Source organism: Eptatretus burgeri, chromosome 1, assembly GCF_056783735.1.
Source record: "Eptatretus burgeri isolate ZD-2024b chromosome 1, Ebu_testis_v1, whole genome shotgun sequence".
Lineage (NCBI taxonomy): Eukaryota > Metazoa > Chordata > Myxini > Myxiniformes > Myxinidae > Eptatretus > Eptatretus burgeri.
This window is the reverse complement of record NC_140961.1, coordinates 35889369-35913468: the sequence shown is the minus strand read 5'-3', so window position 1 is coordinate 35913468 and position 24100 is coordinate 35889369. Positions and strand designations below refer to the sequence as shown.

The 24100-nt window shown below is 41.9% G+C and overlaps 1 protein-coding gene and 1 long non-coding RNA gene across 4 annotated transcripts; both read right to left on the bottom strand.

The window, feature by feature from the left end:
* On the bottom strand, nt 1-6210 carry LOC147034234 (uncharacterized). Of its 2 annotated transcripts, XR_015059634.1 has the most exons (5): nt 6065-6210; nt 3703-3869; nt 3391-3565; nt 1042-1207; nt 1-906 (listed from the first exon to the last, which is right to left on the bottom strand). It is a non-coding gene; the product is annotated as an uncharacterized LOC147034234 (long non-coding RNA). The 2 variants fall into 2 exon arrangements; XR_015059631.1 differs by lacking the exon at nt 6065-6210 and having other exon boundaries at nt 3703-4470.
* Nucleotides 6211-8710: 2500 nt separating this feature from the next.
* On the bottom strand, nt 8711-22679 carry LOC147034233 (uncharacterized). 2 transcript variants are annotated; one of them, XM_085878958.1, is made up of 12 exons: nt 22339-22679; nt 22048-22203; nt 19676-19841; nt 19366-19540; nt 17009-17175; nt 16718-16873; nt 14347-14512; nt 14037-14211; nt 11681-11847; nt 11390-11545; nt 9018-9183; nt 8711-8880 (listed from the first exon to the last, which is right to left on the bottom strand). In XM_085878958.1, the coding sequence occupies exons 4-7, from the start codon at nt 19444-19446 to the stop codon at nt 14485-14487; spliced, it is 432 nt and encodes a 143-aa protein (XP_085735084.1). In that variant the 5' UTR covers nt 19447-19540; nt 19676-19841; nt 22048-22203; nt 22339-22679; the 3' UTR covers nt 8711-8880; nt 9018-9183; nt 11390-11545; nt 11681-11847; nt 14037-14211; nt 14347-14484. The 2 variants fall into 2 exon arrangements, 1 of the variants encoding a protein (XP_085735084.1); XR_015057590.1 differs by lacking the exons at nt 11390-11545; nt 11681-11847 and having other exon boundaries at nt 14347-16873.
* Nucleotides 22680-24100: the final 1421 nt, after the last annotated feature.

The following is a 24100-nucleotide window of genomic DNA, read 5'->3' as shown; positions in this document are numbered from 1 at the left end:
GAGCTTTACCCCATTTCAACTGGTTCACCGCAGCCTGTGTTTCCACAAACGAAGGTGGATCACAGTTGATTGGAGGGTTAGCAATCGAGATAGTAACATTGTTTATGTCCAACTTCACAGCTGGTGGATCCGCCTGGTACAGCTGCTCAAAATAACCGGCCCAGCGGGCCTTCACTCTGTCCTTTCACATTCTTTTTAGATCGTGACTGTCGGCGCCGTAACACAGTGCTTCAACATCGAGAAGGAACCCAACCTTGGTGTCAGTGTCGTGCAAACGAGCGAACATTTCGTCCATTTCTTTGTGAAGATGGTCGAGTGTTCACTTCATGACTCTTTCCATTTCCTCCTTTGCTGTTAACCCAGCGTCTCTCAAGTTCTCAAGTTCTCTCTGTTACGAATCTGCGATGGGTTGCAGATTCGTGAAAATACTTCTGTTCGCTCAAGAAATGCCAATGCTTGTACGTATATTTCAAATACTGTACTGTCTGCAAGAATGAGAATGGTTTTTTTTTCCAATTAAATGTTGAAAAAAACCTTCCAAAATCCTTGGTTTGTCTCAGACGATTGTGAGTTCCTCCCTTTTGAACATTTTGAAAGTCCGATGTGATGTATTTTGGTCAAATGTGTGATTATCACAAATCTGATACACTTTCAGAAACTTCAACAATTGGAAATTTCTGTCTTTAAATTTATGACAGTCCTGGTTCCTATATTTTGCTTAAACATTCCTGATGTGATGATATCCCAGACCTGTCGCTACTTGCTTCGCAAGTCTTGAAAGATAATGGAGGAGACCGCTTTTTCCACCTCCAGCATTCCCTTTGAAAACCACGATTTTCCGAGAGAGACCTGTCCTCCAGAATGTTTTGTAGCTGAACATGAAGATGTCCTCTGCCCTCCTGTGTTCTGTTGGTGGAGATAAAACAGTTATTCCTCAGTATTATCAGTGAAAACTTCATCACGCATTGCACTGTTTCCAACAACAAATAAGCCAATATTGTAAAGCACATTATTTTACAAGTCTTAATCAACAAGACTGACCTTTTTCTCTTGGGCTTTTCTGGAGCCGTTTTTTGATCTTTTGCCTCTGGCTTTTTTCTTCGAAAACAATTTCTCAGAAACCCAACGCAAGAATGCTTTTCCTTGGGTGACAAATTCTCCGGATTGAAATTTTTTGGCTCATGTGTTTTGGCACTGAAACAAGTTCCTTGGAAAAAAGAAACAATAAAAGTGTGATATCATACAAATGTGGGAATCAATACACGTTGACCTTCACTTCATTCCATTTCAACAGCGTATTGAAAACATTCAAGAATGAAAACAAAGCTACTTTTCATGATCAATGTTTGTTCTGACAAATCACGTGTCACTCAAAATTCAAGCTCCATGATGGAGTGACTTTCAAATCACAAAACGATCAACGGTATGAGCTGCAGTCAATGTTGCAGTGGCAATTACTTCTGTTGAAACTCAGGTTCTCTCTCCAGAATCATGTCACTGTCAATGGCAGAATGAAAGTCTGGTAACTTCAAGTTAACTTGAGATATTTGCACAAGTCCCGGATCTCATGCTTTTCTGCACTGAATAAGTAACGATGGCATTGTCTCACCCATCAGGAGCTGCCTTAAGCTTGTCTGCTGACTACTTGTCCTCTTTGCTGGGCACATGACAGCATCCCTGTGACATGTTTTAGACATGAAAAAATGTGCATGGTCCTTCATAGGGTAATTTTTACACAAATAAACTGATTGATATTAAGAAAAACATTCAAAGCTCTTTTTTTTTCCTTGTGTTCCACACACAGGTTAACTGGACTTACTGAAGGTTTTAGTCAACTTAAAGGTCAAGGTGAATGACTTTTTATAACTCTCAACATGTACACGTGGGTCTCTGACCTATTTCTCACATTTCCCTGACTTACAGGAAGTGCCATATACATAGTCAATGGTGAATCTTTTCACTCTTCTGCTCAGGAAACATGCAGACAGCCTCATGTGGAATATGATTGTCTGATAAAGGCTTGAGGTACATTACCACATCGATGATCTTTATTGATTCCTTTTCCAAAAAGTGCTGAAAAGTGTGGGGGCCATGACACACCCCTGACAAATTTCAGTTACAACAGGAAATAAGTCGGAGATGGTATCACCACACTTCATAGCACTCTCAGTACCAGAATATAGTTGAGAAATGAGATTGATCAGTTATGGTGGCACCCCACGAAGACCAAGAATCCTCCAGAGAGCATCCCGATTCACTGAATCAAGCAATTTGTGGAAATTAACATCGGCTGCAAGCAGCCCCTGCCAAAACTCTCATCTGTGTTCGGTGAGGACCCGAAGAACAAGGATACGGTCAATCGTTGACATCCTTGGAGTAAAGCTCGACTGCTCTGTGTGCTGGTGCTCAAGCAGATAGTGGCGAATCCTATCAAGAATTATCCGAGCAATGACCTTGCCCAGCACTGAGAGTTGTGTCACCCCTCAGTAGCTGTTGCAGTCCTGGTGATCACCCTTCCCTTTCCAGAGAGGGACAACAAGGCCCTTCTTCCAGTCTGTTGGGATAATACCTGTGTTGCAGACAGAGCACAGAACTTCATGCAATGATGTGAGTGCAGCATTTCTACGAGCCTTAAGAAATTCAGCATGGACACCACAGGTCCCAGGAGCTTTACCCTATTTCAAGTGGTTCACCACAGCCTGTTTTTCCACAAACGAAGGTGGATCACAGTTGATTGGAGGGTCAGCAATCGAGAAAGTAACATCGTTTATGTCCAAGTTAACAGCTGGTGGATCCGCCTGGTACAGCTGCTCAAAATAACTGGCCCAGCGGGCCTTCACTCTGTCTTTTCACATTCTTTTTAGATCGTTACTGTCGGCACCGTAACACAGTCCCTCAATATCAAGAAGGAACCCAACCTTGGCGTCAGTGTCATGCAAACGAGCGAACCTTTCGTCCATTTCTCAGTCATGAAGTGAACACTCGACCATCTTCACACTTTCCATTTCCTCCTTTGCTGTTAACCCAGCGTCTATCAAGTTCTCAAGTTCTCTCTGTTACGAATCTGCGATGCGTTCAAGATTAGTAACAATACTTCTGTTCGCTCAAGAAATGCCAATGTTTGTATATTTCAAATCCTGTACTGTCTGCAATAATGAGAATGTTTTTTTTCCAATTACATGTTGAAAAAAACCTTCCAAAATCCTTGGTTTGTCTCAGATGATTGTGAGTTCCTCCCTTTTGAACATTTTGAAAGTCCTATGTGATGTGTTTTGGTCAAATGTGGAATTATCACAAATCTGATACACTTTCAGAAACTTCAACAATTGGAAATTTCTCTCTTTAAATTTATAATGACAGTCCTGGTTCCTATATTTTGCTTAAACATACCTGATGTGATGATATCCCAGACCTGTCGCTACTTGCTTCGCAAGTCTTGAAAGATAATGGAGGAGATCGCTTTTTCCACATCCAGCATTCCCTTTGAAAATCACAATTTTCTGAGAGACCTGTCCTCCAGAATGTTTACAGCCGAACATAAAGATGTCCTCTGCCCTCCTGTGTTCTGTTGTTGGAGATAAAACAATGTCATTCCTCAGTATTATCAGTGAAAACTTCATAACGCAGATCACTGTTTTCAACAACAAATAAGCCAATATTGTAGAGCACATTATTTTACAAGTCTTCATAAACAAGACTGACCTTTTGCTCTTGGGCTTTTCTGGAGCCGTTTTTTGATCTTTTGCCTCTGGATTTTTTTCTTCGAAAACAATTTCTCAGAAACCCAAGGCAAGAACGCTTTTTTTTTGCTGACAAATTCTCCGGATTGAAATTTTTTGGCTCATGTGTTTTGGCACTGAAACAAGTTCCTTGGAAAAAAGAAACAATAAAAGTGTGATATCGTACAAATGTGGGAATCAATACACGTTGACCTTCACTTCGTTCCATTTCAACAGTGTATTGAAAACATTCAAGAATGAAAACAAAGCTACTTTTCATGATCAGTGTTTGTTCTGACAAATCACGTGTCACTCAAAATTCACGCTCCATGATGGAGTGACTTTCAAATCACAAAACGATCAACGGTATGAGCTGCAGTCAATGTTGCAGTGGCAATTACTTCTGTTGAAACTCAGGTTCTCTCTCCAGAATCATGTCACTGTCAATGGCAGAATGAAAGTCTGGTAACTTCAAGTTAACTTGAGATATTTGCACAAGTCCCGGATCTCATGCTTTTCTGCACTGAATAAGTAACGATGGCATTGTCTCACCCATCAGGAGCTGCCTTAAGCTTGTCTGCTGACTATTTGTCCTCTTTCCTGGGCACATGACAGCATCCCTGTGACATGTTTTAGACATGAAAAAATGTGCATGGTCCTTCATAGGGTAATTTTTACACAAATAAACTGATTGATATTAAGAAAAACATTCAAAGCTCTTTTTTTTCCTTGTGTTCCACACACAGGTTAACTGGACTTACTGAAGGTTTTAGTCAACTTAAAGGTCAAGGTGAATGACTTGTTATAACTCAACATGTACACGTGGGTCTCTGACCTATTTCTCACATTTCCCTGACTTACAGGAAGCGCCATAAACATATTCAATGGTGAATCTTTTCACTCTTCTGCTCAGGTAACATGTAGACAGCCTCATGTGGAATATGCTTGTCTGACAAAAGCCTGAGGTACATCACGACATCGATGATCTTTATTGATTCCTTTTCCGAAAAGTGCTGAAATGTCTGGGGGCCATTACACACCCCTGACAAATTTCAGTTACAACTGGAAATCAGTCAGAGATGGTATCACCACACTTCACAGCACTCTCAGTACCAGAGTATACTTGAGAAATGAGATTGATCAGTTATGGTGGTACCCACGAAGACCAAGAATCCTCCAGAGGGCATCCCGATTCACTGAATCAAACCATTTGTGGAGATTAGCAGAGGCTGCAAGCAGCCCCTGCCAAAACTCTCGTCTGTGTTCGGTGAGGACCCGAAGAACAAGGATACGGTCAATCGTTGACATCCTTGGAGTAAAGCTCGACTGCTCTGGGTGCTGGTGGTCAAGCGTATGGTGGCGAATCCGATCAAGAATTATCCGAGCAATGACCTTGACCAGCACTGAGAGTTGCGTCACCCCTCGGTAGCTGTTGCAGTCCTGGTGATCACCCTTCCCTTTCCAGAGAGGCACAACAAGGCCCTTCTTCCAGTCTGTTGGGATCATGCCTGTGTTCCAGACAGAGCAGAGAACTGCATGCAATGATATGAGTGCAGCATTTCCATGAGCCTTAAGAAATTTGGCATGGACGCCACAGGTCCCAGGAGCTTTACCCCATTTCAACTGGTTCACCGCAGCCTGTGTTTCCACAAACGAAGGTGGATCACAGTTGATTGGAGGGTTAGCAATCGAGATAGTAACATTGTTTATGTCCAACTTCACAGCTGGTGGATCCGCCTGGTACAGCTGCTCAAAATAACCGGCCCAGCGGGCCTTCACTCTGTCCTTTCACATTCTTTTTAGATCGTGACTGTCGGCGCCGTAACACAGTGCTTCAACATCGAGAAGGAACCCAACCTTGGTGTCAGTGTCGTGCAAACGAGCGAACATTTCGTCCATTTCTCTGTGAAGATGGTCGAGTGTTCACTTCATGACTCTTTCCATTTCCTCCTTTGCTGTTAACCCAGCGTCTCTCAAGTTCTCTCTGTTACGAATCTGCGATGGGTTGCAGATTCGTAAAAACACTTCTGTTCGCTCAAGAAATGCCAATGCTTGTACGTATATTTCAAATACTGTACTGTCTGCAAGTATGAGAATGTTTTTTTTTCCAATTAAATGTTGAAAAAAACCTTCCAAAATGCTTGGTTTGTCTCAGACGATTGTGAGTTCCTCCCTTTTGAACATTTTGAAAGTCCCATGTCATGTATTTTGGTCAAATGTGTGATTATCACAAATCTGATACACTTTCAGAAACTTCAACAATTGGAAATTTCTGTCTTTAAATTTATGACAGTCCTGGTTCCTATATTTTGCTTAAACATTCCTGATGTGATGATATCCCAGACCTGTCGCTACTTGCTTCGCAAGTCTTGAAAGATAATGGAGGAGACCGCTTTTTCCACCTCCAGCATTCCCTTTGAAAACCACGATTTTCCAAGAGAGACCTGTCCTCCAGAATGTTTTGTAGCTGAACATGAAGATGTCCTCTGCCCTCCTGTGTTTTGTTGGTGGAGATAAAACAGTCATTCCTCAGTATTATCAGTGAAAACTTCATAACGCATTGCACTGTTTTCAACAACAAATAAGCCAATATTGTAAAGCACATTATTTTACAAGTCTTAATCAACAAGACTGACCTTTTTCTCTTGGGCTTTTCTGGAGCCGTTTTTTGATCTTTTGCCTCTGGCTTTTTTCTTCGAAAACAATTTCTCAGAAACCCAACGCAAGAATGCTTTTTCTTGGGTGACACATTCTCTCGAATGAAATTTTTTGACTCGTGTGTCTTGGCACTGAAACAAGATCCCTGGAAAAAAGGAATAATAAAAGTGTGAGTCGAGTACAAATGTGGGAATTAAAACATGGATACCTTCACTTCGTTCCACTTCAACAGTGTATTGAAAACATTCAAGAATGAAAACAAAGCGACTTTTCATGATCAATGTTTGTTCTGACAAATCACGTGTCACTCAAAATTCAAGCTCCATGATGGAGTGACTTTCAAATCACGAAACGATCAACTATGAGCTGCAGTCAATGTTGCAGTGGGAATTACTTCTGTTGAAACTCAGGTTCTCTCTCCAGAATCATCTCACTGTCAATGGCAAAATGAAAATCTGGTAACTACAAGTGAACTTGAGATATGTGCACAAGTCCCGGATCTCATGCGTTTCTGCACTGAATAAGTAACGATGGCATTGTATCACTCATCAGGAGCTGCCTTAAGCTTGTCCGCTGACTATTTGTCCTCTCTTTCCTGGGCACATGACAGCATCCTTGTGCCATGTTTTAGACATGAAAAAATGTGCATGGTCCTTCAGAGGGTAATTTTTACACAAATGAACTGATTGATATTAAAAAAAAAACATTCAAAGCTCTTTTTTTCGTTGTGTTCCACACACAGGTTAACTGGACTTACTGAAGGTTTTAGTCAACTTAAAGGTCAAGGTGAATGACTTGTTATAACTCTCAACACGTACAAGTGGGTCTCTGACCCATTTCTCACATTTCCCTGACTTACAGGAAGGGCCATATACATAGTCAATGGTGAATCTTTTCACTCTTCTGCTCAGGAAACATGCAGACAGCCTCATGTGGAATATGCTTGTCTGATAAAGGCTTGAGGTACATTACCACATCGATGATCTTTATTGATTCCTTTTCCAAAAAGTGCTGAAAAGTGTGGGGGCCATGACACACCCCTGACAAATTTCAGTTACAACTGGAAATAAGTCAGAGATGGTATCACCACACTTCATAGCACTCTCAGTACCAGAATATAGTTGAGAAATGAGATTGATCAGTTATGGTGGCACCCCACGAAGACCAAGAATCCTCCAGAGAGCATCCCGATTCACTGAATCAAGCAATTTGTGGAGATTAACATCGGCTGCAAGCAGCCCCTGCCAAAACTCTCATCTGTGTTCGGTGAGGACCCGAAGAACAAGGATACGGTCAATCGTTGACATCCTTGGAGTAAAGCTCGACTGCTCTGTGTGCTGGTGCTCAAGCAGATAGTGGCGAATCCTATCAAGAATTATCCGAGCAATGACCTTGCCCAGCACTGAGAGTTGTGTCACCCCTCAGTAGCTGTTGCAGTCCTGGTGATCACCCTTCCCTTTCCAGAGAGGGACAACAAGGCCCTTCTTCCAGTCTGTTGGGATAATGCCTGTGTTGCAGACAGAGCACAGAACTGCATGCAATGATGTGAGTGCAGCATTTCTACGAGCCTTAAGAAATTCAGCATGGACATCACAGGTCCCAGGAGCTTAACCCTATTTCAAGTGGTTCACCACAGCCTGTTTTTCCACAAACGAAGGTGGATCACAGTTGATTGGAGGGTCAGCAATCGAGAAAGTAACATCGTTTATGTCCAAGTTAACAGCTGGTGGATCCGCCTGGTACAGCTGCTCAAAATAACTGGCCCAGCGGGCCTTCACTCTGTCTTTTCACATTCTTTTTAGATCGTTACTGTCGGCACCGTAACACAGTCCCTCGATATCGAGAAGGAACCCAACCTTGGCGTCAGTGTCATGCAAACGAGCGAACCTTTCGTCCATTTCTCAGTCATGAAGTGAACACTCGACCATCTTCACACTTTCCATTTCCTCCTTTGCTGTTAACCCAGCGTCTCTCAAGTTCTCAAGTTCTCTCTGTTACGAATCTGCGATGGGTTCCAGATTCGTAACAATACTTCTGTTCGCTCAAGAAATGCCAATGTTTGTACATTTCAAATACTGTACTGTCTGCAATAATGAGAATGTTTTTTTTCCAATTACATGTTGAAAAAAACCTTCCAAAATCCTTGGTTTGTCTCAGATGATTGTGAGTTCCTCCCTTTTGAACATTTTGAAAGTCCTATGTGATGTGTTTTGGTCAAATGTAGAATTATCACAAATCTGATACACTTTCAGAAACTTCAACAATTGGAAATTTCTCTCTTTAAATTTATAATGACAGTCCTGGTTCCTATATTTTGCTTAAACATACCTGATGTGATGATATCCCAGACCTGTCGCTACTTGCTTCGCAAGTCTTGAAAGATAATGGAGGAGACCGCTTTTTCCACATCCAGCATTCCCTTTGAAAATCACAATTTTCTGAGAGACCTGTCCTCCAGAATGTTTACAGCCGAACATAAAGATGTCCTCTGCCCTCCTGTGTTCTGTTGTTGGAGATAAAACAATGTCATTCCTCAGTATTATCAGTGAAAACTTCATAACGCATTGCACTGTTTTCAACAACAAATAAGCCAATATTGTAGAGCACATTATTTTACAAGTCTTAATAAACAAGACTGACCTTTTGCTCTTGGGCTTTTCTGGAGCCGTTTTTTGATCTTTTGCCTCTGGATTTTTTCTTCGAAAACAATTTCTCAGAAACCCAAGGCAAGAACGCTTTTTTTTTGGTGACAAATTCTCCGGATTGAAATTTTTTGGCTCATGTGTTTTGGCACTGAAACAAGTTCCTTGGAAAAAATAAACAATAAAAGTGTGATATCGTACAAATGTGGGAATCAATACACGTTGACCTTCACTTCGTTCCATTTCAACAGTGTATTGAAAACATTCAAGAATGAAAACAAAGCAACTTTTCATGATCAGTGTTTGTTCTGACAAATCACGTGTCACTCAAAATTCACGCTCCATGACGGAGTGACTTTCAAATCACAAAACGATCAATGGTATGAGCTGCAGTCAATGTTGCAGTGGCAATTACTTCTGTTGAAACTTAGGTTCTCTCTCCAGAATCATCTCACTGTCAATGGCAGAATGAAAGTCTGGTAACTTCAAGTTAACTTGAGATATTTGCACAAGTCCCGGATCTCATGCTTTTCTGCACTGAATAAGTAACGATGGCATTGTCTCACCCATCAGGAGCTGCCTTAAGCTTGTCTGCTGACTATTTGTCCTCTTTCCTGGGCACATGACAGCATCCCTGTGACATGTTTTAGACATGAAAAAATGTGCATGGTCCTTCATAGGGTAATTTTTACACAAATAAACTGATTGATATTAAGAAAAACATTCAAAGCTCTTTTTTTTCCTTGTGTTTCACACACAGGTTAACTGGACTTACTGACGGTTTTAGTCAACTTTAAGGTCAAGGTGAATGACTTGTTATAACTCTCAACATGTACATGTGGGTCTCTGACCTATTTCTCACATTTCCCTGACTTACAGGAAGCGCCATAAACATATTCAATGGTGAATCTTTTCACTCTTCTGCTCAGGTAACATGTAGACAGCCTCATGTGGAATATGCTTGTCTGACAAAAGCCTGAGGTACATCACGACATCGATGATCTTTATTGATTCCTTTTCCGAAAAGTGCTGAAATGTCAGGGGGCCATTACACACCCCTGACAAATTTCAGTTACAACTGGAAATCAGTCAGAGATGGTATCACCACACTTCACAGCACTCTCAGTACCAGAGTATACTTGAGAAATGAGATTGATCAGTTATGGTGGTACCCACGAAGACCAAGAATCCTCCAGAGGGCATCCCGATTCACTGAATCAAACCATTTGTGGAGATTAACATAGGCTGCAAGCAGCCCCTGCCAAAACTCTCGTCTGTGTTCGGTGAGGACTCGAAGAACAAGGATACGGTCAATCGTTGACGTCCTTGGAGTAAAGCTCGACTGCTCTGGGTGCTGGTGGTCAAGCATATGGTGGCTAATCCGATCAAGAATTATCCGAGCAATGACCTTGCCCATCACTGAGAGTTGCGTCACCCCTCGGTAGCTGTTGCAGTCCTGGTGATCACCCTTCCCTTTCCAGAGAGGGACAACAAGGCCCTTCTTCCAGTCTGTTGGGATCATGCCTGTGTTCCAGACAGAGCAGAGAACTGCATGCAATGATATGAGTGCAGCATTTCCATGAGCCTTAAGAAATTTGGGTGGACGCCACAGGTCCCAGGAGCTTTACCCCATTTCAACTGGTTCACCGCAGCCTGTGTTTCCACAAACGAAGGTGGATCACAGTTGATTGGAGGGTTAGCAATCGAGATAGCAACATTGTTTATGTCCAACTTCACAGCTGGTGGATCCGCCTGGTACAGCTGCTCAAAATAACCAGCCCAGCGGGCCTTCACTCTGTCCTTTCACATTCTTTTTAGATCGTGACTGTCGGCGCCGTAACACAGTGCTTCAACATCGAGAAGGAACCCAACCTTGGTGTCAGTGTCGTGCAAACGAGCGAACATTTCGTCCATTTCTCTGTGAAGATGGTCGAGTGTTCACTTCATGACTCTTTCCATTTCCTCCTTTGGTGTTAACCCAGCGTCTCTCAAGTTCTCAAGTTCTCTCTGTTACGAATCTGCGATGGGTTGCAGATTCGTAAAAATACTTCTGTTCGCTCAAGAAATGCCAATGCTTGTATGTATATTTCAAATACTGTACTGTCTGCAAGAATGAGAATGGGTTTTTTTTTCCAATTAAATGTTGAAAAAAACCTTCCAAAATCCTTGGTTTGTCTCAGACGATTGTGAGTTCCTCCCTTTTGAACATTTTGAAAGTCCTATGTGATGTATTTTGGTCAAATGTGTGATTATCACAAATCTGATACACTTTCAGAAACTTCAACAATTGGAAATTTCTGTCTTTAAATTTATGACAGTCCTGGTTCCTATATTTTGCTTAAACATTCCTGATGTGATGATATCCCAGACCTGTCGCTACTTGCTTTGCAAGTCTTGAAAGATAATGGAGGAGACCGCTTTTTCCACCTCCAGCATTCCCTTTGAAAACCACGATTTTCCGAGAGAGACCTGTCCTCCAGAATGTTTTGTAGCTGAACATGAAGATGTCCTCTGCCCTCCTGTGTTCTGTTGGTGGAGATAAAACAGTCATTCCTCAGTATTATCAGTGAAAACTTCATAACGCATTGCACTGTTTTCAACAACAAATAAGCCAATATTGTAAAGCACATTATTTTACAAGTCTTAATCAACAAGACTGACCTTTTTCTCTTGGGCTTTTCTGGAGCCGTTTTTTGATCTTTTGCCTCTGGCTTTTTTCTTCGAAAACAATTTCTCAGAAACCCAACGCAAGAATGCTTTTTCTTGGGTGACACATTTTCTCGAATGAAATTTTTTGACTCGTGTGTCTTGGCACTGAAACAAGTTCCCTGGAAAAAAAGGAATAATAAAAGTGTGAGTCGAGTACAAATGTGGGAATTAAAACATGGAGACCTTCACTTCGTTCCACTTCAACAGTGTATTGAAAACATTCAAGAATGAAAACAAAGCTACTTTTCATGATCAATGTTTGTTCTGACAAATCACGTGTCACTCAAAATTCAAGCTCCATGATGGAGTGACTTTCAAATCACGAAACGATCAACAGTATGAGCTGCAGTCAATGTTGCAGTGGGAATTACTTCTGTTGAAACTCAGGTTCTCTCTCCAGAATCATCTCACTGTCAATGGCAAAATGAAAATCTGGTAACTACAAGTGAACTTGAGATATGTGCACAAGTCCCGGATCTCATGCTTTTCTGCACTGAATAAGTAACGATGGCATTGTATCACCCATCAGGAGCTGCCTTAAGCTTGTTCACTGACTATTTGTCCTCTCTTTCCTGGGCACATGACAGCATCCTTGTGCCATGTTTTAGACATGAAAAAATGTGCATGGTCCTTCATAGGGTAATTTTTACACAAATGAACTGATTGATATTAAAAAAAAACATTCAAAGCTCTTTTTTTCGTTGTGTTCCACACACAGGTTAACTGGACTTACTGAAGGTTTTAGTCAACTTAAAGGTCAAGGTGAATGACTTGTTATAACTCTCAACATGCACACGTGGGTCTCTGACCCATTTCTCACATTTCCCTGACTTACAGGAAGGGCCATATACATAGTCAATGGTGAATTTTTTCACTCTTCTGCTCAGGAAACATGCAGAGAGCCTCATGTGGAATATGATTGTCTGATAAAGGCTTGAGGTACATTACCACATCAATGATCTTTATTGATTCCTTTTCCAAAAAGTGCTGAAAAGTGTGGGGGCCATGACACACCCCTGACAAATTTCAGTTACAACAGGAAATAAGTCGGAGATGGTATCACCACACTTCATAGCACTCTCAGTACCAGAATATAGTTGAGAAATGAGATTGATCAGTTATGGCGGCACCCCACGAAGACCAAGAATCCTCCAGAGAGCATCCCGATTCACTGAATCAAGCAAATTGTGGAGATTAACATCGGCTGCAAGCAGCCCCTGCCAAAACTCTCATCTGTGTTCGGTGAGGACCCGAAGAACAAGGATACGGTCAATCGTTGACATCCTTGGAGTAAAGCTCGACTGCTCTGTGTGCTGGTGCTCAAGCAGATAGTGGCGAATCCTATCAAGAATTATCCGAGCAATGACCCTGCCCAGCACTGAGAGTTGTGTCACCCCTCAGTAGCTGTTGCAGTCCTGGTGATCACCCTTCCCTTTCCAGAGAGGGACAACAAGGCCCTTCTTCCAGTCTGTTGGGATAATGCCTGTGTTGCAGACAGAGCACAGAACTGCATGCAATGATGTGAGTGCAGCATTTCTACGAGCCTTAAGAAATTCAGCATGGACACCACAGGTCCCAGGAGCTTAACCCTATTTCAAGTGGTTCACCACAGCCTGTGTTTCCACAAACGAAGGTGGATCACAGTTGATTGGAGGGTCAGCAATCGAGAAAGTAACATCGTTTATGTCCAAGTTAACAGCTGGTGGATCCGCCTGGTACAGCTGCTCAAAATAACTGGCCCAGCGGGCCTTCACTCTGTCTTTTCACATTCTTTTTAGATCGTTACTGTCGGCACCGTAACACAGTCCCTCGATATCGAGAAGGAACCCAACCTTGGCGTCAGTGTCATGCAAACGAGCGAACCTTTCGTCCATTTCTCAGTCATGAATGAACACTCGACCATCTTCACACTTTCCATTTCCTCCTTTGCTGTTAACCCAGCGTCTCTCAAGTTCTCAAGTTCTCAAGTTCTCTCTGTTACAAATCTGCGATGGGTTCCAGATTCGTAACAATACTTCTGTTCGCTCAAGAAATGCCAATGTTTGTATATTTCAAATACTGTACTGTCTGCAATAATGAGAATGTTTTTTTTCCAATTACATGTTGAAAAAAACCTTCCAAAATCCTTGGTTTGTCTCAGATGATTGTGAGTTCCTCCCTTTTGAACATTTTGAAAGTCCTATGTGATGTGTTTTGGTCAAATGTGTAATTATCACAAATCTGATACACTTTCAGAAACTTCAACAATTGGAAATTTCTCTCTTTAAATTTATGACAGTCCTGTTTCCTATATTTTGCTTAAACATACCTGATGTGATGATATCCCAGACCTGTCGCTACTTGCTTCGCAAGTCTTGAAAGATAATGGAGGAGACCGCTTTTTCCACATCCAGCATTCCCTTTGAAAATCACAATTTTCTGAGAGACCTGTCCTCCAGAATGTTTACAGCCGAACATAAAGATGTCCTCTGCCCTCCTGTGTTCTGTTGGTGGAGATAAAACAGTCATTCCTCAGTATTATCAGTGAAAACTTCATAACGCATTGCACTGTTTTCAACATCAAATAAGCCAATATTGTGGAGCACATTATTTTACAAGTCTTCATAAACAAGACTGACCTTTTGCTCTTGGGCTTTTCTGGAGCCGTTTTTTGATCTTTTGCCTCTGGATTTTTTCTTCGAAAACAATTTCTCAGAAACCCAAGGCAAGAACGCTTTTTTTTTGGTGACAAATTCTCCGGATTGAAATTTTTTGGCTCATGTGTTTTGGCACTGAAACAAGTTCCTTGGAAAAAATAAACAATAAAAGTGTGATATCGTACAAATGTGGGAATCAATACACGTTGACCTTCACTTCGTTCCATTTCAACAGTGTATTGAAAACATTCAAGAATGAAAACAAAGCTACTTTTCATGATCAGTGTTTGTTCTGACAAATCACGTGTCACTCAAAATTCACGCTCCATGATGGAGTGACTTTCAAATCACAAAACGATCAACGGTATGAGCTGCAGTCAATGTTGCAGTGGCAATTACTTCTGTTGAAACTCAGGTTCTCTCTCCAGAATCATGTCACTGTCAATGGCAGAATGAAAGTCTGGTAACTTCAAGTTAACTTGAGATATTTGCACAAGTCCCGGATCTCATGCTTTTCTGCACTGAATAAGTAACGATGGCATTGTCTCACCCATCAGGAGCTGCCTTAAGCTTGTCTGCTGACTATTTGTCCTCTTTCCTGGGCACATGACAGCATCCCTGTGACATGTTTTAGACATGAAAAAATGTGCATGGTCCTTCATAGGGTAATTTTTACACAAATAAACTGATTGATATTAAGAAAAACATTCAAAGCTCTTTTTTTCCTTGTGTTTCACACACAGGTTAACTGGACTTACTGAAGGTTTTAGTCAACTTAAAGGTCAAGGTGAATGACTTGTTATAACTCTCAACATGTACATGTGGGTCTCTGACCTATTTCTCACATTTCCCTGACTTACAGGAAGCGCCATAAACATATTCAATGGTGAATCTTTTCACTCTTCTGCTCAGGTAACATGTAGACAGCCTCATGTGGAATATGCTTGTCTGACAAAAGCCTGAGGTACATCACGACATCGATGATCTTTATTGATTCCTTTTCCGAAAAGTGCTGAAATGTCAGGGGGCCATTACACACCCCTGACAAATTTCAGTTACAACTGGAAATCAGTCAGAGATGGTATCACCACACTTCACAGCACTCTCAGTACCAGAGTATACTTGAGAAATGAGATTGATCAGTTATGGTGGTACCCACGAAGACCAAGAATCCTCCAGAGGGCATCCCGATTCACTGAATCAAACCATTTGTGGAGATTAACATAGGCTGCAAGCAGCCCCTGCCAAAACTCTCGTCTGTGTTCGGTGAGGACCCGAAGAACAAGGATACGGTCAATCGTTGACATCCTTGGAGTAAAGCTCGACTGCTCTGGGTGCTGGTGGTCAAGCATATGGTGGCTAATCCGATCAAGAATTATCCGAGCAATGACCTTGCCCATCACTGAGAGTTGCGTCACCCCTCGGTAGCTGTTGCAGTCCTGGTGATCACCCTTCCCTTTCCAGAGAGGGACAACAAGGCCCTTCTTCCAGTCTGTTGGGATCATGCCTGTGTTCCAGACAGAGCAGAGAACTGCATGCAATGATATGAGTGCAGCATTTCCATGAGCCTTAAGAAATTTGGCATGGACGCCACAGGTCCCAGGAGCTTTACCCCATTTCAACTGGTTCACCGCAGCCTGTGTTTCCACAAACGAAGGTGCATCACAGTTGATTGGAGGGTTAGCAATCGAGATAGTAACATTGTTTATGTCCAACTTCACAGCTGGTGGATCCGCCTGGTACAGCTGCTCAAAATAACCAGCCCAGTGGGCCTTCACTCTGTCCTTTCACATTCTTTTTAGATCGTGACTGTCGGCGCCGTAACACAGTGCTTCAACATCGAGAAGGAACCCAACCTTGGTGTCAGTGTCGTGCAAACGAGCGAACATTTCGTCCATTTCTCTGTGAAGATGGTCGAGTGTTCACTTCATGACTCTTTCCATTTCCTCCTTTGCTGTTAACCCAGCGTCTCTCAAGTTCTCAAGTTCTCTCTGTTATGAATCTGCGATGGGTTGCAGATTCGTAAAAATACTTCTGTTCGCTCAAGAAATGCCAATGCTTGTACGTATATTTCAAATACTGTACTGTCTGAAAGAATGAGAATGGGTTTTTTTTCCAATTAAATGTTGAAAAAAACCTTCCAAAATCCTTGGTTTGTCTCAGACGATTGTGAGTTCCTCCCTTTTGAACATTTTGAAAGTCCTATGTGATGTATTTTGGTCAAATGTGTGATTATCACAAATCTGATACACTTTCAGAAACTTCAACAATTGGAAATTTCTGTCTTTAAATTTATGACAGTCCTGGTTCCTATATTTTGCTTAAACATTCCTGATGTGATGATATCCCAGACCTGTCGCTACTTGCTTTGCAAGTCTTGAAAGATAATGGAGGAGACCGCTTTTTCCACCTCCAGCATTCCCTTTGAAAACCACGATTTTCCGAGAGAGACCTGTCCTCCAGAATGTTTTGTAGCTGAACATGAAGATGTCCTCTGCCCTCCTGTGTTCTGTTGGTGGAGATAAAACAGTCATTCCTCAGTATTATCAGTGAAAACTTCATAACGCATTGCACTGTTTTCAACAACAAATAAGCCAATATTGTAAAGCACATTATTTTACAAGTCTTAATCAACAAGACTGACCTTTTTCTCTTGGGCTTTTCTGGAGCCGTTTTTTGATCTTTTGCCTCTGGCTTTTTTCTTCGAAAACAATTTCTCAGAAACCCAACACAAGAATGCTTTTTCTTGGGTGACACATTCTCTCGAATGAAATTTTTTGACTCGTGTGTCTTGGCACTGAAACAAGTTCCCTGGAAAAAAGGAATAATAAAAGTGTGAGTCGAGTACAAATGTGGGAATTAAAACATGGAGACCTTCACTTCGTTCCACTTCAACAGTGTATTGAAAACATTCAAGAATGAAAACAAAGCTACTTTTCATGATCAATGTTTGTTCTGACAAATCACGTGTCACTCAAAATTCAAGCTCCATGATGGAGTGACTTTCAAATCACGAAACGATCAACAGTATGAGCTGCAGTCAATGTTGCAGTGGGAGAATTACTTCTGTTGAAACTCAGGTTCTCTCTCAAGAATCATCTCACTGTCAATGGCAAAATGAAAATCTGGTAACTACAAGTGAACTTGAGATATGTGCACAAGTCCCGGATCTCATGCTTTTCTGCACTGAATAAGTAACGATGGCATTGTATCACCCATCAGGAGCTGCCTTAAGCTTGTTCGCTGACTATTTGTCCTCTCTTTCCTGGGCACATGACAGCATCCTTGTGCCATGTTTTAGACATGAAAAAATGTGCATGGTCCTTCATAGGTTAATTTTTACACAAATGAACTGATTGATATTAAAAAAAAACATTCAAAGCTCTTTTTTTCATTGTGTTCCACACACAGGTTAACTGGACTTACTGAAGGTTTTAGTCAACTTAAAGGTCAAGGTGAATGACTTGTTATAACTCTCAACATGCACACATGGGTCTCTGACCCATTTCTCACATTTCCCTGACTTACAGGAAGGGCCATATACATAGTCAATGGTGAATCTTTTCACTCTTCTGCTCAGGAAACATGCAGACAGCCTCATGTGGAATATGCTTGTCTGATAAAGGCTTGAGGTACATTACCACATCGATGATCTTTATTGATTCCTTTTCCAAAAAGTGCTGAAAAGTGTGGGGGCCATGACACACACCTGACAAATTTCAGTTACAACAGGAAATAAGTCGGAGATGGAATCACCACACTTCATAGCACTCTCAGTACCAGAATATAGTTGAGAAATGAGATTGATCAGTTATGGTGGCACCCCACGAAGACCAAGAATCCTCCAGAGAGCATCCCGATTCACTGAATCAAGCAAATTGTGGAGATTAACATCGGCTGCAAGCAGCCCCTGCCAAAACTCTCATCTGTGTTCGGTGAGGACCCGAAGAACAAGGATACGGTCAATCGTTGACATCCTTGGAGTAAAGCTCGACTGCTCTGTGTGCTGGTGCTCAAGCAGATAGTGGCGAATCCTATCAAGAATTATCCGAGCAATGACCCTGCCCAGCACTGAGAGTTGTGTCACCCCTCAGTAGCTGTTGCAGTCCTGGTGATCACCCTTCCCTTTCCAGAGAGGGACAACAAGGCCCTTCTTCCAGTCTGTTGGGATAATGCCTGTGTTGCAGACAGAGCACAGAACTGCATGCAATGATGTGAGTGCAGCATTTCTACGAGCCTTAAGAAATTCAGCATGGACACCACAGGTCCCAGGAGCTTTACCCTATTTCAAGTGGTTCACCACAGCCTGTGTTTCCACAAACGAAGGTGGATCACAGTTGATTGGAGGGTCAGCAATCGAGAAAGTAACATCGTTTATGTCCAAGTTAACAGCTGGTGGATCCGCCTGGTACAGCTGCTCAAAATAACTGGCCCAGCGGGCCTTCACTCTGTCTTTTCACATTCTTTTTAGATCGTTACTGTCGGCACCGTAACACAGTCCCTCGATATCGAGAAGGAACCCAACCTTGGCGTCAGTGTCATGCAAACGAGCGAACCTTTCGTCCATTTCTCAGTCATGAATGAACACTCGACCATCTTCACACTTTCCATTTCCTCCTTTGCTGTTAACCCAGCGTCTCTCAAGTTCTCAAGTTCTCAAGTTCTCTCTGTTACAAATCTGCGATGGGTTCCAGATTCGTAACAATACTTCTGTTCGCTCAAGAAATGCCAATGTTTGTATATTTCAAATACTGTACTGTCTGCAATAATGAGAATGTTTTTTTTCCAATTACATGTTGAAAAAAACCTTCCAAAATCCTTGGTTTGTCTCAGATGATTGTGAGTGCCTCCCTTTTGAACATTTTGAAAGTCCTATGTGATGTGTTTTGGTCAAATGTGTAATTATCATAAATCTGATACACTTTCAGAAACTTCAACAATTGGAAATTTCTCTCTTTAAATTTATGACTGTCCTGTTTCCTATATTTTGCTTAAACATACCTGATGTGATGATATCCCAGACCTGTCGCTACTTGCTTCGCAAGTCTTGAAAGATAATGGAGGAGACCGCTTTTTCCACATCCAGCATTCCCTTTGAAAATCACAATTTTCTGAGAGACCTGTCCTCCAGAATGTTTACAGCCAAACATAAAGATGTCCTCTGCCCTCCTGTGTTCTGTTGGTGGAGATAAAACAGTCATTCCTCAGTATTATCAGTGAAAACTTCATAACGCATTGCACTGTTTTCAACATCAAATAAGCCAATATTGTAGAGCACATTATTTTACAAGTCTTCATAAACAAGACTGACCTTTTGCTCTTGGGCTTTTCTGGAGCCGTTTTTTGATCTTTTGCCTCTGGATTTTTTCTTCGAAAACAATTTCTCAGAAACCCAAGGCAAGAACGCTTTTTTTTTGGTGACAAATTCTCCGGATTGAAATTTTTTGGCTCATGTGTTTTGGCACTGAAACAAGTTCCTTGGAAAAAATAAACAATAAAAGTGTGATATCGTACAAATGTGGGAATCAATACACGTTGACCTTCACTTCGTTCCATTTCAACAGTGTATTGAAAACATTCAAGAATGAAAACAAAGCTACTTTTCATGATCAGTGTTTGTTCTGACAAATCACGTGTCACTCAAAATTCACGCTCCATGATGGAGTGACTTTCAAATCACAAAACGATCAACGGTATGAGCTGCAGTCAATGTTGCAGTGGCAATTACTTCTGTTGAAACTCAGGTTCTCTCTCCAGAATCATCTCACTGTCAATGGCAGAATGAAAGTCTGGTAACTTCAAGTTAACTTGAGATATTTGCACAAGTCCCGGATCTCATGCTTTTCTGCACTGAATAAGTAACGATGGCATTGTCTCACCCATCAGGAGCTGCCTTAAGCTTGTCTGCTGACTATTTGTCCTCTTTCCTGGGCACATGACAGCATCCCTGTGACATGTTTTAGACATGAAAAAATGTGCATGGTCCTTCATAGGGTAATTTTTACACAAATAAACTGATTGATATTAAGAAAAACATTCAAAGCTCTTTTTTTTCCTTGTGTTTCACACACAGGTTAACTGGACTTACTGAAGGTTTTAGTCAACTTAAAGGTCAAGGTGAATGACTTGTTATAACTCTCAACATGTACATGTGGGTCTCTGACCTATTTCTCACATTTCCCTGACTTACAGGAAGCGCCATAAACATATTCAATGGTGAATCTTTTCACTCTTCTGCTCAGGTAACATGTAGACAGCCTCATGTGGAATATGCTTGTCTGACAAAAGCCTAAGGTACATCACGACATCGATGATCTTTATTGATTCCTTTTCCGAAAAGTGCTGAAATGTCAGGGGGCCATTACACACCCCTGACAAATTTCAGTTACAACTGGAAATCAGTCAGAGATGGTATCACCACACTTCACAGCACTCTCAGTACCAGAGTATACTTGAGAAATGAGATTGATCAGTTATGGTGGTACCCACGAAGACCAAGAATCCTCCAGAGGGCATCCCGATTCACTGAATCAAACCATTTGTGGAGATTAACATAGGCTGCAAGCAGCCCCTGCCAAAACTCTCGTCTGTGTTCGGTGAGGACCCGGAGAACAAGGATACGGTCAATCGTTGACATCCTTGGAGTAAAGCTCGACTGCTCTGGGTGCTGGTGGTCAAGCATATGGTGGCTAATCCGATCAAGAATTATCCGAGCAATGACCTTGCCCATCACTGAGAGTTGCGTCACCCCTCGGTAGCTGTTGCAGTCCTGGTGATCACCCTTCCCTTTCCAGAGAGGGACAACAAGGCCCTTCTTCCAGTCTGTTGGGATCATGCCTGTGTTCCAGACAGAGCAGAGAACTGCATGCAATGATATGAGTGCAGCATTTCCATGAGCCTTAAGAAATTTGGCATGGACGCCACAGGTCCCAGGAGCTTTACCCCATTTCAACTGGTTCACCGCAGCCTGTGTTTCCACAAACGAAGGTGCATCACAGTTGATTGGAGGGTTAGCAATCGAGATAGTAACATTGTTTATGTCCAACTTCACAGCTGGTGGATCCGCCTGGTACAGCTGCTCAAAATAACCAGCCCAGTGGGCCTTCACTCTGTCCTTTCACATTCTTTTTCGATCGTGACTGTCGGCGCCGTAACACAGTGCTTCAACATCGAGAAGGAACCCAACCTTGGTGTCAGTGTCGTGCAAACGAGCGAACATTTCGTCCATTTCTCTGTGAAGATGGTCGAGTGTTCACTTCATGACTCTTTCCATTTCCTCCTTTGCTGTTAACCCAGCGTCTCTCAAGTTCTCAAGTTCTCTCTGTTACGAATCTGCGATGGGTTGCAGATTCGTAAAAATACTTCTGTTCGCTCAAGAAATGCCAATGCTTGTACGTATATTTCAAATACTGTACTGTCTGCAAGAATGAGAATAGGTTTTTTTTCCAATTAAATGTTGAAAAAAACCTTCCAAAATCCTTGGTTTGTCTCAGACGATTGTGAGTTCCTCCCTTTTGAACATTTTGAAAGTCCTATGTGATGTATTTTGGTCAAATGTGTGATTATCACAAATCTGATACACTTTCAGAAACTTCAACAATTGGAAATTTCTGTCTTTAAATTTATGACAGTCCTGGTTCCTATATTTTGCTTAAACATTCCTGATGTGATGATATCCCAGACCTGTCGCTACTTGCTTTGCAAGTCTTGAAAGATAATGGAGGAGACCGCTTTTTCCACCTCCAGCATTCCCTTTGAAAACCACGATTTTCCGAGAGAGACCTGTCCTCCAGAATGTTTTGTAGCTGAACATGAAGATGTCCTCTGCCCTCCTGTGTTCTGTTGGTGGAGATAAAACAGTCATTCCTCAGTATTATCAGTGAAAACTTCATAACGCATTGCACTGTTTTCAACAACAAATAAGCCAATATTGTAAAGCACATTATTTTACAAGTCTTAATCAACAAGACTGACCTTTTTCTCTTGGGCTTTTCTGGAGCCGTTTTTTGATCTTTTGCCTCTGGCTTTTTTCTTCGAAAACAATTTCTCAGAAACCCAACGCAAGAATGCTTTTTCTTGGGTGACACATTTTCTCGAATGAAATTTTTTGACTCGTGTGTCTTGGCACTGAAACAAGTTCCCTGGAAAAAAGGAATAATAAAAGTGTGAGTCGAGTACAAATGTGGGAATTAAAACATGGAGACCTTCACTTCGTTCCACTTCAACAGTGTATTGAAAACATTCAAGAATGAAAACAAAGCTACTTTTCATGATCAATGTTTGTTCTGACAAATCACGTGTCACTCAAAATTCAAGCTCCATGATGGAGTGACTTTCAAATCACGAAACGATCAACAGTATGAGCTGCAGTCAATGTTGCAGTGGGAGAATTACTTCTGTGAAACTCAGGTTCTCTCTCCAGAATCATCTCACTGTCAATGGCAAAATGAAAATCTGGTAACTACAAGTGAACTTGAGATATGTGCACAAGTCCCGGATCTCATGCTTTTCTGCACTGAATAAGTAACGATGGCATTGTATCACCCATCAGGAGCTGCCTTAAGCTTGTTCGCTGACTATTTGTCCTCTCTTTCCTGGGCACATGACAGCATCCTTGTGCCATGTTTTAGACATGAAAAAATGTGCATGGTCCTTCATAGGGTAATTTTTACACAAATGAACTGATTGATATTAAAAAAAACATTCAAAGCTCTTTTTTTCGTTGTGTTCCACACACAGGTTAACTGGACTTACTGAAGGTTTTAGTCAACTTAAAGGTCAAGGTGAATGACTTGTTATAACTCTCAACATGCACACGTGGGTCTCTGACCCATTTCTCACATTTCCCTGACTTACAGGAAGGGCCATATACATAGTCAATGGTGAATCTTTTCACTCTTCTGCTCAGGAAACATGCAGACAGCCTCATGTGGAATATGCTTGTCTGATAAAGGCTTGAGGTACATCACGACATCGATGATCTTTATTGATTCCTTTTCCAAAAAGTGCTGAAAAGTGTGGGGGCCATGACACACCCCTGACAAATTTCAGTTACAACAGGAAATAAGTCGGAGATGGAATCACCACACTTCATAGCACTCTCAGTACCAGAATATAGTTGAGAAATGAGATTGATCAGTTATGGTGGCACCCCACGAAGACCAAGAATCCTCCAGAGAGCATCCCGATTCACTGAATCAAGCAAATTGTGGAGATTAACATCGGCTGCAAGCAGCCCCTGCCAAAACTCTCATCTGTGTTCGGTGAGGACCCGAAGAACAAGGATACGGTCAATCGTTGACATCCTTGGAGTAAAGCTCGACTGCTCTGTGTGCTGGTGCTCAAGCAGATAGTGGCGAATCCTATCAAGAATTATCCGAGCAATGACCCTGCCCAGCACTGAGAGTTGTGTCACCCCTCAGTAGCTGTTGCAGTCCTGGTGATCACCCTTCCCTTTCCAGAGAGGGACAACAAGGCCCTTCTTCCAGTCTGTTGGGATAATGCCTGTGTTGCAGACAGAGCACAGAACTGCATGCAATGATGTGAGTGCAGCATTTCTACGAGCCTTAAGAAATTCAGCATGGACACCACAGGTCCCAGGAGCTTTACCCTATTTCAAGTGGTTCACCACAGCCTGTGTTTCCACAAACGAAGGTGGATCACAGTTGATTGTAGGGTAAGCAATCGAGATAGTAACATGGTTTATGTCCAACTTAACAGCTGGTTGATCCGCCTG